Here is a 15,548-nt window from a genome sequence, read left to right as displayed (position 1 = left end):
GTTTGAGTTCCGGATGCCTGTGTGTTTAAAATCTCAAGACAAGAATGGATTGTGGTGTGGCCATTTCCCAGGGAGTTTTTTCTCACTTTTCCACTCTTTTTGTCTCTGATGGGTGCACATACTCTATGGCAAAATCCTAAAATAAATAAGAACTTTAAGACTGGAGAAATCAAATTGCCACCTATTTCTGTAAATAAAATGTAATCAAAATATTTACATACCAATTAATTTGCACATGCTTTATGACAGCTTTCATGCTCTCTCCAATAGAGGTGAGCAATTGGAATGGAGACCTTATAAGTAGGTCAGTGCAGAGTTGTAAGTATTTTTACTTATCACTTATGAACAAGATTAATAAGTCATACTTGTAGGTATAAACTGAAAATTCTAAAATTAAACTCAATCTTTTATAATATAATTAAAATAGAAATTTTAAAAACTACACATATGTAATAGCAATAAAACTTCAATCAAAATCCTAATGTTAATTTATTTAATCAATGAATTTTAAGCATTTACACGGAAAATATATAAGAATATTGACCACAAGTGAAAAAGCACAATGAGAAAAGTCTTGTATTACTAGGCAATGGGTTGTATATGAAAAATAAATCAGGTAGTGATAGAAGATAAAATATCTTGGGAGAAATAGGTAATATTTTTCTGAATACAAATAATAAAACCATTCATTTCTATCATGCTAAAAATATGATTATAAATCATCAGAATAAAAGGCCTATCATGAGAATAACACAGGGGAAAGTAGAAAAGAGATCTGGAATGAATTCTCACCATTGGTAACATCATTAAGCCACAGGATGGACCAACCAGTATCCTTGCAGGTTCAAATCCTTTTTCAAAGGTTTGAAGTGATCTGAAGCTCAGAGAGTTCTCCCAGGGTCAATGCAGAACTTTAACTTAGTGCATTTTGGTTCACATCAGTGCCTGGGCCTGCTGGGCATATCATGTCAGTGTCTGGACCCACTCTACAGAACACATTTTTTCTGAGTGGGGGGCATGGATTAGAAATAAGCATAAAAATAAACACGCAAAGACATACAGCTATAAAAAAGTGAGGATTGGGTGGGCCCAACTTCTCTGATGGAGAAAGCCATGTCTCAGGTTTATTATTATATAGGACAGAAAATAAGGAAAGATAAAATGGAATGCAAAGCCAGTTGTTTTCAGATATTAATCGGCTGATGATGTGAGGACAACTGGCACCATGTAATTTCTCTGATCCTTTGGGGCTGATTCTGATAAACACATGCAAATTCCTTTAGACTAATACTGCTCCGTAGTATCGATAACAGCATGCAGCCAGTGTGCTCACATGTTTATTGCTTTCATTTCCATGTAAATGACAGCTCACAGACCCATGTTTCCACATGTTTCCGAAAATCACCATGTTTACTCAGAATAGCCACTCTCCACACATTAGCGGATGTCTGTACTCAAATGACACAATGGTGATTATTTCTTTAACATGAGACAAATAAAGAATCTGTGAAAGTGAAATGCTGGGTTTTTTTCCTTTTCCACCAGATGCAGAACAGTATATCCAATGCTTAGCTCAAGAGTATCCAAACAGTGAGAGAACACAATGTCTCCCCCAAGTCCCCAAGTCTGTGACATTCCTGGATTTTGAAGATTCTTTGGGGACAGCCATGGTCAGTATGGCTCTGTGTTTCTCTGTGGCCACAGCTGTGATTTTGGGGATCTTTGTGAAGCAACAAGACACTCCTATAGTAAAGGCCAATAACCACATTCTCACCTTCATACTGCTCATCTGTCTCCTCTTGTGCTTCCTCTGCTCTCTGCTGTTCATTGGCCATCCTAACACAGCCACCTGCATCCTCCAAGTCACATTTGCCATTGTGTTCACTGTGGCTGTTTCCACTGTTTGGGCCAAAACCACTACTGTGATTCTGGCATTTAAGGTTATGAAGCCTGGAAGAACAACGAGGTGCTCTGTCATTCCCATTTGCTCCCTGATCCAAGTGATTATCTGTGGAATCTGACTGGGAACTTCTCCCTCTTTCATTGATATAGACTTACATTCTGAGCCCAGAAATCTCATCATCATGTGCAACAAGGGCTCGGTCACTGCCTTCTACTGTGTCCTGGGATACCTGGGCTTCTTGGCTCTGGGGAGTTTCACTGTGGCTTTCCTAGCCAGGAACCTGCCTGACACATTCAATGAGGCCAAATTCCTCACATTCAGCATGCTGGTGTTCTGCAGTGTCTGGATCACCTTCCTCCCTGTCTACCACAGCACCAAGGGGAAGGTCATGGTGACCGTGGAGGTGTTTTCCATCTTGACCTCCAGTGCAGGACTCCTAGTCTGCATCTTTGCTCCCAAGTGCTACATTATTCTGATAAGACCCAATAAGAACTCCTGGAAAGCATTAAAAGAACAGAAGAGGTCTCAGAGAAAATAGGCATTCTAAGATTTTATCTCTCAAACCTTTATAACATCTTTAGGGTTTTGATCTAAAAATGTACTTCAATGAGATATTCTCATGTTACAAAGTAACTGAAAATGATTAATTTATTTATTTTCTGGAGAGGTTTTTGCTATAGGATATGTGTGTTCATCAGAAAGACAGAGAGAGATAGACAGAAAGCAAGAAAATCACCCTCCAGGGGGCATGATCATGCCATAATTCCTTCTTCTGCATTCTTCTTTTGGGATCCTAGACATGCTCATGCATGTGACCAGCATGAGCTTAAGCCGACGAGTCCAGGACTTGAACCGTGGTCAACTACATAGGAGCCTAGCAACATAGCCATTTCACCATCTGCTGGTCCCATGACCCATTTTTAAAATTCGTATTTTAAAGGAATCATTGTGTAAATCTAATCTTAGTTGTTAAATTTGAAAATACAAATGATCTCATAACAATGGCTATTTCTTATATTATGGATAGTGATTAATAGCTAAATATTCTTAACTATTTATCATTTATAGTGTTCTCCTATAAAGCTTTTTATTTCTGTATAGTTAGTAATAATGTCTGATTTCCATATTTGTTGGATCAGTTTGTATCTTTTTCTCTTCTCTTGGTTGACCTGTATAAAGTTAAGTTTCTTGATGTTAAAGAACTAGCTAGTGATTGCATTGATTCTTGGTTCAATCTTTTTTTTTTTAGAGGTTTTTGCTATAGTGCGCGTGCACTCGCCAGACAGAGAGATACAGAGAGACAGAAAGCGAGAAATCACCCCCCAGGGGGATGGCCACACCGCAATCCCTTCTCCTCCATTCTCCTCTTGGGATCTTGGGCACGCACGCACACGCACCCGGCATGAGTTTTAAGCCTCCAGGTCCAGGACTCGAACCGTGATCAACTTCATGGGAGTCCAACAACATAGCCATTATGCTAACTGCTGTCCCCATGGTTCAATTTTTATATCTTTATTTATATTCATTCTAATCTTAATATCATTGGTTATGCTAGTTTTAGTTTACCCTTCTCTTTTTGCAGTGTCTTGATGTGTAAAATATAAATAATGTGATGTCTTTCATCATTTTATTCCATTCCAGAACATTTTATTTTACCCTTTTTATATGTTGTTAAGTTTACAAACCTGCTAAACATTTTATGCAATGTAAGAAAACTGCTTAGAAATGCAAATCATAATAAAATAGCTACATGAAGAGAAAAGTAAATATGCTTATTAAAACAAAGTTATTGCAGATGGCAGCACTTAAAATTGGTCATTTCTATTTTTGAAGAATTGCACTCCAAGATGATTCATTGCTGACTAACTGTTGAGCAGTTTTCAGATGAAACAATATATTTCATAAACTTCAATTCAGTAGCCAATTCTATATTTAACTAGCTACAATGTAAAATGTAACTCAACTTAATCCTTGGAATGCATTCTGACAATATTAAACTCAAAATTTAAAAATTTTAGCATGTTTTGGGACCAGCAGTTAGCTTAATGGCTATGTTGCTGAACTCTTATGTAGTTGACTGTTGTTCGAGTCCAGGACCCAGTGGCTTAAACTCATGCTGGGCATGTGTTTGTGCATGCCCAGAATTCCGAGAGGAGAATGGAGGAGAAGAGACTGCAGTGTGGCCATCCCCCTGGGGGGATGATTTCTCACTTTCTTTCTCCCTGTCTCTCTCTGTCTTTCTGGTGAGGGCAAGTGCCCTATAGTAAAAACCTCTCCAAAAAAAAAAAAAAAAAAAAACACTTTAGCATGCTTTAACTTTTCTCTGTAGATTCTATTTTCCATTCTTGGGGAAAATGGAAGAACTAAAGATTGTGGTCTCCATTCAGAGAAAGTTTTACTGCGTGATTGATTTCTTGGTTTTAACTTTAAAATTTTAATGTCTAGGTTTTAAATTATATGACTTTCAATATAGATGAATGTAGAAATACTATGTTGGACAAAACAAAGAGAATTCAAATTTTTAAAAAATGGAAAGACAACTAGCTATGTAGTTCTATAGAACATAATAAAAAGTAAATTGACTTTTAAATCAGTTAAATTTGGCATCTAAGTATAAACTGGGTACCAATTGCCTGTAGATGGCTGTTAAGGACTGCGCAGCTCTTAAGAATCCGCATCTCCTTTATATGCTTGTTTGTTACACTGTGTTCTATGGTCACTACCTTCGCTTAAGTAGGATTTTTTTCCTTGTGTGTATATCCATTTCATTACCAAGTCTCACATAATTGTGATTTGTGGATGAGGATGCCTGAATTTTTGTTTTCCAGAGACTGATTCTCCTATCATCTTGGTTTTTGAAGCATCTGAAAAAGACAAGAAAACTTGTAAAACAGGAATCTGATACTCAATACGGAGGGTGCTCAGGGCAAGACTGACTTCATCCACCTAGGTGTCCTTTATGATCCAGGCATAGACAAGGCAGTGGTGCTATGGCATCCCCCTGTTGCAATTCTCAGACACATTGCCGAGTCCCAGAACCCTTAGTCAGTACATCCTCATTATAGGTTGTTCTTGGCTTGTTAACCACATCACACCATGCAACTCCCTTTCACCAGAGGGCACAAACTGTAAACATACAGGGCACTTAAACTTCCAAACATGTGAGAGAAGAGATGTGCTACTAAGGAGCCAAACACCAGGTGGGACTCACCAGGTGTGGTCCACTAGGGCCTCTGTCACCATCCTCAGGACCACTGAGCACCGCGTTCTGCAAGCCAGATGGGCCACTGCTGCTGATGTGGATGCTGAAGGAAGACTGCAGACCCTGCCAGGACTCCATGTTCCCCACTGCCCCACTAAGGTTATGGCTGCAGAGGGCTGCCAGGGCCACTGAGACACTGAAATGCGGGCTGAAGCACGTGGGCTGCTGAGCCAGAAAGTTCTCCACTGCATGTTGTCCCCTTGTCTCCTTTGTGGCTCCTGGAAGGTGAATCTGAGCCTTAGTGCTAGTGCAGCCATCAGGGTCTGGGCACCTCTCTGCTTGGTGCTCCGGTGCCTTTCCTCAGAGGCTCAGCATGTCTAGGTCAGCTAGTATGGCACTCCACCGAGGGGCTTTTCTAATGAGCTATTGTCTACTCCAGGTAGTGGGTTAGGCCAGTGATCTGAATGTGCAAGGGAAGTGAGGAAGGATGGAGAGGAAGAAGTCCAGGCTGCAGAATGCCTGCTGGCTCCAGGGACTCACTGAGCAGTTCAGGGGTTCCATCCCAGCCTAAGTTTCAGGTCTGGTTGTCATGCCTGTAGCTCTCTGCACCCCTGCAGACTCTACCTCCTCAGGAATACTGCTATAGCCCATCCTTGGCTCCCATGGTGGCTCATGGAGGAGTCTCATCTGTCTCAAATATTTTAATATGTTTCTAAGCAAAATGTTTGCTGTATTTCAACATTTCAGTATATTGTTTCCAGCTTTGTCTCAGATATTTGTGGTAGTAAGACATATGAATTAGTATTTAAATAAAAATGTACAGTACATATAAAGGTATTTTTGTTTAGCAAATATAACCACATGATTTGACTTAAAAAAAACCTTTGAATAATTACAATGAAAAGAACTATAATTTTCTAAGTACAGTTGAGGAAAGAGAAGGTTATTTAAATTTATTAGATTAATAATAGACCCAGCCTCGGTGGCACAGGTCTGTGCAGATTGAAAGTCTCTGGGTTTGCATCCACTGTTCACCTGACTGGCTGCAGGGTGTGTAGAGAACTACCACAAGATAACTCTGTGAAGGGTGCCTGTCTTTCTTTCTCAATAAAAAATTCATATGTATATAGATAGATAGATAGATAGATAAATAGACATATATATGTATATACACACACACACACACACACACACACACACATACACACACACACATACCCGTATAAATCTATATATACATATATAAATATACATATAAAATAAATATATTTTGAGAGAGATTTCTGTTATAGGTTGCATGTTCTTGCCAGAAAGAGACAGATAGAAAGTGAGAAATAGCCCCCCTCCCACCACAGTAGGGATGGCCATGTCGCAATCCCTTCTCCTCTAGGGATTTTGGGCACACATGCACAGCTACTGGATTGAGTTTAAGCTACTGGGACTGGGATTCAAATGGCGATTGACTACATGGGAGCCCAGCAATGTAGCCATTACACTATCTGCTGGTCAAAAAAATAGTAAATACAGTTTAGAAGAAGCAATGGGCAACAAAGAGGTACAGATGTGTAATGATTTTTGTAACCTAGTTGCTGCTGGGGGAATCTATTTATCTGCATTAAAATCACAACTTCACTTACTCTGCAGATGTATTCTTTATCAAAAGCACTCTCCTATAGGTCACGTATTTCCAGAATTTTCTTAGGGTATATTATTTATTTTTAATAATTGGTGCATATGTATTAAATATATTTGTGAGGTTCAGTGTGACATTTCAATACATAAATACAATATATAATGATCATCAGGTTAATTGTCATATACACACCTCAAACATTTATACTTTTTGTTGGAAACGTTAAAAAATTCATTTTTATGGGACAGCAATTGGCATAATGTATATGTCGCCAGACTCCCATGTAGTCGACTGTGGTTCAAGTCCCAGACCTGGTGGCTTAAACTCATGCCAGGTGTGTATGTGTGCGTGACCAAGATCCCCAGAGGAGAATGGAGGAGAAGAGATTGCAGTATGACCATCCCCCCTTGGGGGGTGATTTCTTGCCTTCTGTCTCTCAGTCTGTCTCTTTCTTTCCAGTGAGCTGAGCACATGTGCCCTGTAGCAAAAACATCTCCAAAAACATTTTTTTAGATAAATGATGAAATATTGTTAATTATATTTACCCTAGTATGCAATGGAATATTCAAACATATTGCTCTTATTTAAACATACTTTTATACCTTTAACCTACCTGGCTTTATATTTTTCTCTTCTCTATATTCCTGTTTCTTGCTAGTCACTAGCTGACCCACTATTTCTACTAGATACACTGTAGCCTCCACATATTAGTGTACTTTTAATAGTCTTTCTGTGCCTGGCTTCAGAGTTGTAGAGAAAATAATTTTGAAATTTGAATAAAACCACAAAAAATAATGAATGGCTAAAATAATATTAGAAAAAAACACCAAACAAAAAACATAACAAACAAATAAAAGCTGGAGGAATTACACTACCAGCCTTTAGATATATTACTAAGATATATTAATGAAAGTAGTATTGAAGTGTTGAAAATATAACAACAGCAAACTGACACAAAGACCAATTTAATAGAATAGGAAAGATAAAAATGAATCCATATATTAACACTCAGTTAATTTTCATCAATTGCACCTAGAACATACATTGGGGAAAGAACAATATATTTAGCAAATGTTGCTGGGGATACTAAGCATCCCCATGAGATAGAACAGATCACACACTTAGATGTAAGACACAAAACAGAACTACTAGAAGGAAACAGAAAACAAATCTTTGGATATTGGCCTGAGCATTGATTTGATGAAGAAGACCTGTAAATCAGAAAAAACAAAAGTGAAAAAAAGAAAAACCTCTAATTATATCAAACAAAAATAATTTTTCACATCAAATAAAATAATCAACCTACAGAAGCAGGTAAAAATGTTTCAATCTATTCATCTGATGAGAGATTAATATTCAGAGTGTAAGAAGAACTTCAAAAAACCAAGAACAGGTGACCAGCAGTTTGCATAATGGCTATGTTGCTGGACTCCCATGTAGTCGACCACGGTTCAAGTCCCGGACCCAGAGGCTTAAACTCACGCCCGGCACGTGTGCGTGCGTGCCCAAGATCCCGAGAGGAGAATGGAGGAGAAGGAGTTGTAGTGTGGCCATCCCCCTGGGGGGTGATTTCTTGCTTTCTGTCTCTCTGTCTCTCTCTGGCGAGCGCACATGCCCTATAGCAAAAACCTCTCTTTAAAAAAAAAAAAAAAGAACAAAAATCAAACAAAAGCCAACAACAAATAATTTAATTACAAAATTAAGGACATAAACAGACATTTCTCAAAGAAGACATGCAAATGCCCAAGTATGTAGAAAAAATACCCAGCAGTGTGTGTGCATGACCAAGATCCTGAGAGGAGAATGGAGGAGAAGATATTGCAGCGTGGCCATTCCCCCTTGGGGGATGATTTTCTGCTTTCTGTCTCTCAGTTTCTCTCTTTCTTTCCAGTAAACTGAGCACACATGCCCTATAGTAAAAACCTCTCCAAAATTTTTTTAAAAATTTTTTTAGATAAATGATGAAATATTGTTAATTATATTTACCCTAGTATGCAATGGAATATTCAAACATATTGCTCTTATTTAAACATACTTTTATACCTTTAACCTACCTGGCTTTATATTTTTCTCTTCTCTATATTCCTGTTTCTTGCTAGTCACTAGCTGACCCACTATTTCTACTAGATACACTGTAGCCTCCACATATTAGTGTACTTTTAATAGTCTTTCTGTGCCTGGCTTCAGAGTTGTAGAGAAAATAATTTTGAAATTTGAATAAAACCACAAAAAATAATGAATGGCTAAAATAATATTAGAAAAAAACACCAAACAAAAAACATAACAAACAAATAAAAGCTGGAGGAATTACACTACCAGCCTTTAGATATATTACTAAGATATATTAATGAAAGTAGTATTGAAGTGTTGAAAATATAACAACAGCAAACTGACACAAAGACCAATTTAATAGAATAGGAAAGATAAAAATGAATCCATATATTAACACTCAGTTAATTTTCATCAATTGCACCTAGAACATACATTGGGGAAAGAACAATATATTTAGCAAATGTTGCTGGGGATACTAAGCATCCCCATGAGATAGAACAGATCACACACTTAGATGTAAGACACAAAACAGAACTACTAGAAGGAAACAGAAAACAAATCTTTGGATATTGGCCTGAGCATTGATTTGATGAAGAAGACCTGTAAATCAGAAAAAACAAAAGTGAAAAAAAGAAAAACCTCTAATTATATCAAACAAAAATAATTTTTCACATCAAATAAAATAATCAACCTACAGAAGCAGGTAAAAATGTTTCAATCTATTCATCTGATGAGAGATTAATATTCAGAGTGTAAGAAGAACTTCAAAAAACCAAGAACAGGTGACCAGCAGTTTGCATAATGGCTATGTTGCTGGACTCCCATGTAGTCGACCACGGTTCAAGTCCCGGACCCAGAGGCTTAAACTCACGCCCGGCACGTGTGCGTGCGTGCCCAAGATCCCGAGAGGAGAATGGAGGAGAAGGAGTTGTAGTGTGGCCATCCCCCTGGGGGGTGATTTCTTGCTTTCTGTCTCTCTGTCTCTCTCTGGCGAGCGCACATGCCCTATAGCAAAAACCTCTCTTTAAAAAAAAAAAAAAAGAACAAAAATCAAACAAAAGCCAACAACAAATAATTTAATTACAAAATTAAGGACATAAACAGACATTTCTCAAAGAAGACATGCAAATGCCCAAGTATGTAGAAAAAATACCCAGCATTACCAATTGCCAACAAGACATAAATCAGAGCTACAGTGAGGTTTTACTTTACCCCAGTTAGAATGGCCATTTTCTTTTTTTCCCCCAATAACCTGATGCTTAATCTGCCAAATATACAAGATGAATTTGGAGAGAATGTTTTGCCTGCGTGCTACACTTTAAGCAGAGGTTTTTTGAATGAGCAATCGGTAGAGTTAAGAATGGGTCCTTAACCCTGGCCAGAAAGGTGGCAATGGGATGGGGAATAAGAGGAGCGGAGGAACCTCAGTAGAAGGGTATCAGCATCTGCCTCGACCTTAGCTTGATATAAGAGGAAACAGAAAAAAAAGAGACAAAGTGACAGAGTAGCAGTGGACATAGGCAGTCTGAGCCTAAGCATCCTGAGCAGCCTGCACTGCCCAGGCAACCTGGGAGTCTTTATTTATAATGCAAAGCAACACTACAGATGCCGATTTTGTGACATTCCATAGATTAGTTGATGTTTCACAGACAATAGAAAGCAGATAAAGAATCTATGAGTTTAAACATAGTGGGCCAGGCCTATCTCCTGGTTACATCCATATAAAAGAGAAATCTAAAAAAAAAAAAAAAAAAAAAAATCTTAACTATAGAAGAGAACCCTATATGTAAGTGAGGGGAGGATACTTTCTTGAAAAATCAAAGGGGTGTTGATAAGTCTATAGACTCTTACAGAGTCAGAGCAGAAGTTGGACTTTGCTAATTGGGGTCAGTATCTTCCCTGAATTCCATTAGATGTATCTGTGGTGGGTCTCTGAAAAATTCCACCCTTTGCTCTGCCTGTAGTAGATCAAGGAAAAGACAAGCTGAAAGGTTTTGCTATAGCTTAAAGGGACAGGTGAAGTTTGCTCAAAGCATCTCCCCACATCCTCAGGGCTTTTCTTCAAACATGTTTCAACATTTCCCCCTTTTTGTTTGGAAGCCAACAGGACCTGGGTTTCCTTGGGAGGAGGTTGGCCCCAGGAGATGCACACAGGCATCAGTTGAATACCACAAGTAGGTAGAATATCACAAAATATAATGACTCCTCCAAGAAATAGTTGTTTCGATCAAGTGAAATTCAGCCACCCAGTTACCCACTCAAACAAATCCCAATTGTTATTTTGTTTGATCTTCTAAGTCATTAAATTGTTTAGCTTTGTCCTCTACCTGACCATTATTGTCAGTTAAATTAAAACAACACATATTTTGACTTTCTCACCACCTTGATTATGAAACAGTAAAAGGTAATCAGCTTGGTTGGCAAGGATAGCATGCCATTGTTCCTTTTGCTCCACATTTAGCAGAGCCACAGCAGTACAGGAAGTATTTAACCCTTTCGCTACAAAACAACCCAAATGCCGTAAACTGATTTAATTAAACATAGGAACGGGATCCAGCAGTTAGTGTAATGGCTATGTCGGTGGACTCCCACGTAGTCGACCGCGGTTCACGTCCCGGACCCAATGGCTTAAAACTCACGCCGGGCGCGTGTGCGTGCGTGCCCAAGATCCCAAGAGGAGAATGGAGGAGAAGGGATTGTGGCATGACCATTCCCCCTGGGGGCGATTTCTTTCTCGCTTTCTGTCTCTATGTCTCTCTCTGTCTGTCGAGCGCACGTGCCCTATAGTGAAAAACCTCTCCAAAAAAAAATTAAACATAGGAACAAAAAATACTCTGCCACTGATGCACCTATAAGTCCCCTTTCAGTGGTAGAGAGGTGATTCACTGAGTTCACGCAATCTTCAGTTAACGTCAGCCCTCTTTTAGTTCTATGATTGCAAATCATCTCCTTGGAGAGTAACACTGGGGCTTTGTGACTTAGGCAGTATAAGGTGTTATAAACTCAATTAGCTGGAATATAGTTAAACATGTAGGCTCCACATGTAAAACACCAGCCTACAGACAACTGTTCAAAGTCAATAGCATAAGTAACATTTTCTTTTTCTGTAGCAGGAATGAGGTCCTGGTGACAAGTGTAGACATTTGGATACACAATTTTGTACTGGTGATTTTAAAGATGCAGATCCCCAGTTATACATAGCTTTGTTGTATTAGGGTCCAAAGATCGATTTATCTAGTGGCAACGCAGAGAAGACAACGACAATGCAATTGCATAAGAGGCATTTATTTTTCCAGCTAGCTGGGGTCCAAGTCTTTGCCCAATGCAGCGGGTTGCAACAAGGATCCTGAACCTAGGATAGAGGGGCCTTTTATAGCTCAGGAGGGCAGTACAGGATATACTGTCAGTAACTTTCTATACTTTGAAGCACACAAAGGAGGGGGTATGTGCAGATAGGGTCCAGCTGTTATCGCCTGCTTGAATTTAGATAAAAACTCTCAGTTAAAATTAGGTAAACCTTGTTCTGGTGCAGCCTGGTTTGTCCATCTTGCGCCATCTGGCCCACCTGTCTTCTGTTTATTTAGGAATCCCTGTCCTCTATTTATTCACAAATTCCTGTCCTCTGTTCACAAGCTCTGGGGCTCCATCCTGGAAGCCCTGTCATGGCGGTGAATATGCTACCTCGGCCTATGGGGCCTAACAGTCCTAGCATGGGTGATTATGCTAAATCGGCCTACACTAACTCAGCCTAACAAACCAACAAATAGGCATTATTATATAATATGTTCTAGAACTATAAGAGATGATAAGAATACAAGGTTTACTAAAATAAGATAACAATCTCAGTGGTTTTACAAATAAATAGAGAGAGGTAATTCAAGACATACGTGGAAAAACAATAGATTATTAAATAAATGATTCTGTAACAAGCATTTTCAATCTAGAAGCTAAAAATTTTCCATGTAGCTAATACTTTAAGTAATAATGAAGTAAATATGAATTAAAGATTTATTGTAAAATTAAAGTAGGATTTACTTAATATTTACTTTCAAATTAACTAATGATATGATGTTCTATGGTCTTGGGGTAGAAAAATCCTATTAAGTAATCATTAAAAATCACAAACACACATATTCAATCATTTTTAAGAATTTAGAAAAGGATATCATTATGTTTAACACAAAATAGTTTAAATGAACATTTACATTAGAGGACATTATAGGTTCAATATCTAAAATATATAAAAAGTGCTAGTCAATTAATAAATAAAAGAAATATCGGGACCAGCAGTTAGCGTAATGGCTATGTCGCTGAACTCCCATGTAGTCGATCGTGGTTCGAGTCCCGGACCCGGTGGCTTAAATTCACACCGGGCGCCTGTGCATGCGTGCCCAAGATCCCAAGAGGAGAATGGAGGAGAAGGGATTGCGGTGTGGCCATCCCTCCCATCTCTCTCTGTCTGTCTGGCGAGTGCACGCGCCCTATAGCAAAAACCTCTCCAAGAAAAAGAAAAAAAAAAAGAAATATCCATAACATAGTATACAATAACATAAATCAGCAACTAAAGAAAAAATATGTCCAAACAGACCAAAAAATATACACTGTTGCTGAAAATAAAATGTAAACAGAAAAATGCAAAATAAGAAAATTAATTTATGTCCATTATACTGACAAAAAAGTTTTAAAGTGATAATAGCTATAATTGACTAAAATTAATTAATTTACATTCCTAATGAAAATTGAATTTTTTAATAGTTTTGGAATGGAATTTAGCAATCTCAGTTGAATATATATATATATATGCGTGTGTGTGTATAATCTTTCCTCATAAAAATTACTCTCCTTAGCATCTTTCTCATAGAAATTAAAGCTCTAGAAAACAAGGACATATGCATGGCATATTTTTGTAAGTCTTATTTTTCATGTCATTAAGCAACAAAAGCAAAATAAAATAATTAACAAGCAAATAGTTAAATAGAATATAAAATCTATTAAAATAATTTAAAAATTAATTACAGCTACAATGTAATTAATTTCTACAAGGTACTACAGAGCAAGAAAGAAATAAGCATAGAACACTATTTGTAATATAGTATTACTATTTTAAAAAATAAAAATACCATTCACATATACATTGATAAATGGTTACAGAAGATTATGTAAGCATGGGAAAATATAAAACAATATACATTTCATTCTTATAAATATGGTTTATATTTGGCTGGTGATGCACGGAAAGGCAAGGAATTTATATGGAACTAAAATAAGCATATAAATAAAGGAAGGGAAAAGTACAAGCCAAAAGAAAGAAAAAAGAGAAACAGAAAAAGCACTCTACGACTGAAGCTGATGGACTAAAGGATATAGAAACACAGTAAATGGATGTGAATATCAGATATAGTGTGTGTGAAAGAATAGAGTCTGAGAAAGGACAATTAGGAAGAAAATTAGAGGCAAAGCATTAATGGCACAAAGAAATGTGATATTATCTGTTGAAGATAATTTTATTGTTTTACCAACTGGACTAGGGACAAATGTTCACATGTTGAACTATTCACTTTGTAAGCTAAATAATGTGATTGAATGTATAAACGAAAATGAAATAAAAATATTCTTTTTAAAAAAGAAAAGAAGACCTCATACAAATAAAAATGAAATGTAAATAGTATCCGTATTCAGCCCAGCTATTTCTTAACAGAATTCCAGTATTGACAACCAGTTACTTTCTTAATCTCTGTTAGCCTTTACTCCAATCTGCCCTCATTAATTTGGCCTTACCTGCTCTTCACAATATTATAGCCACATCCAGGCTGTGCTCTAGATTCCATCCTCTTTACCACTCATAAGTACAGTGCTCCTGCAACTTTCTGCTCCTTTCCTTACATCATTACTTCTGCCTATCCTGCATCATACTGTCAGTATGTTTATATGGCATATCTCCATATTAAAAATCTATCCTTTGACCCCAAATCTCTTTCAAGTAAGCACCCTTCTTCAATTCTGTGTTCTTCTTTATAAAAACACATTCATTTTAATAAGTCCAGTGGTCAACTTCAGCCCACTACTTACTTCACCTCCATTCCTCTGAAATCAAGTAACAGCTAGCTTAATTATCACGTCACATTTTTGAAATTCACTCATTTGAGGACAGCAGGTGTCATGGAGTTTAAAGGCGTTGGATTCCCACATAGCCAATCATGGCTGAAGTCCTGGACCTGATGATTTGCTTTCTCACTTTCCCTTTCTCTCTCTCGCTCTCTGTCTCTCTATGGTCAAATTAAATAATAATAATAATAACAAATGGAATTAAATAAGTATTTTTTTTAAAAAAGAAAGTCACTCATTCAACTTCTATAAATGTTACCTCATCTTCCAACTTTGAACATATTAAATAATACTTAGAGAACGCATTAATTGTATCAAGAGATTTACAAATATGGGCCCATTAAAATATTCCCAAATAGTTATACATAAAGCTATTTTCTAAGAGCCCTTAGTAGAGATGTAAATTTGTTACAGATATGCAAAAAATATTTTAAAAATGAGTCAATTTTCTATATTTTAGCAACAACAAAGTGCTTATAATGTGACTGATTATCAACATCACATAGGAAACCTTTAAAACACTGAATCCACACAGTACCAATGTACTGTTGTATAATGTAATGCCTTGTCCATAATTTTGCACATAAATATGCTTCCTGGGTCACCTGCACAAGGACACAGTCATTCAGTCCAAATACTGAACTGTGGTACCT

The 15,548-nt window shown here is 37.4% G+C and overlaps 1 protein-coding gene across 1 annotated transcript in view; it reads left to right on the top strand.

The window, feature by feature from the left end:
- The window catches only part of LOC102470690 (vomeronasal type-2 receptor 116-like), a 6,268-nt gene extending 3,827 nt beyond the window's left edge, over positions 1 to 2,441 (top strand). The window contains 1 exon segment of the mRNA XM_027766404.1: positions 1,546 to 2,441. Coding sequence (XP_027622205.1) covers positions 1,546 to 2,441 — 896 coding nt within the window.
- The last annotated feature ends 13,107 nt before the right edge of the window (positions 2,442 to 15,548 follow it).

This window comes from Tupaia chinensis, unplaced genomic scaffold (assembly GCF_000334495.1).
Source record: "Tupaia chinensis unplaced genomic scaffold, TupChi_1.0 Scaffold143163_1, whole genome shotgun sequence".
NCBI classification, from domain to species: Eukaryota; Metazoa; Chordata; class Mammalia; order Scandentia; family Tupaiidae; genus Tupaia; species Tupaia belangeri.
Note: the sequence above shows the minus strand (reverse complement) of the source record. Positions and strands in the feature narration are given on the sequence as shown.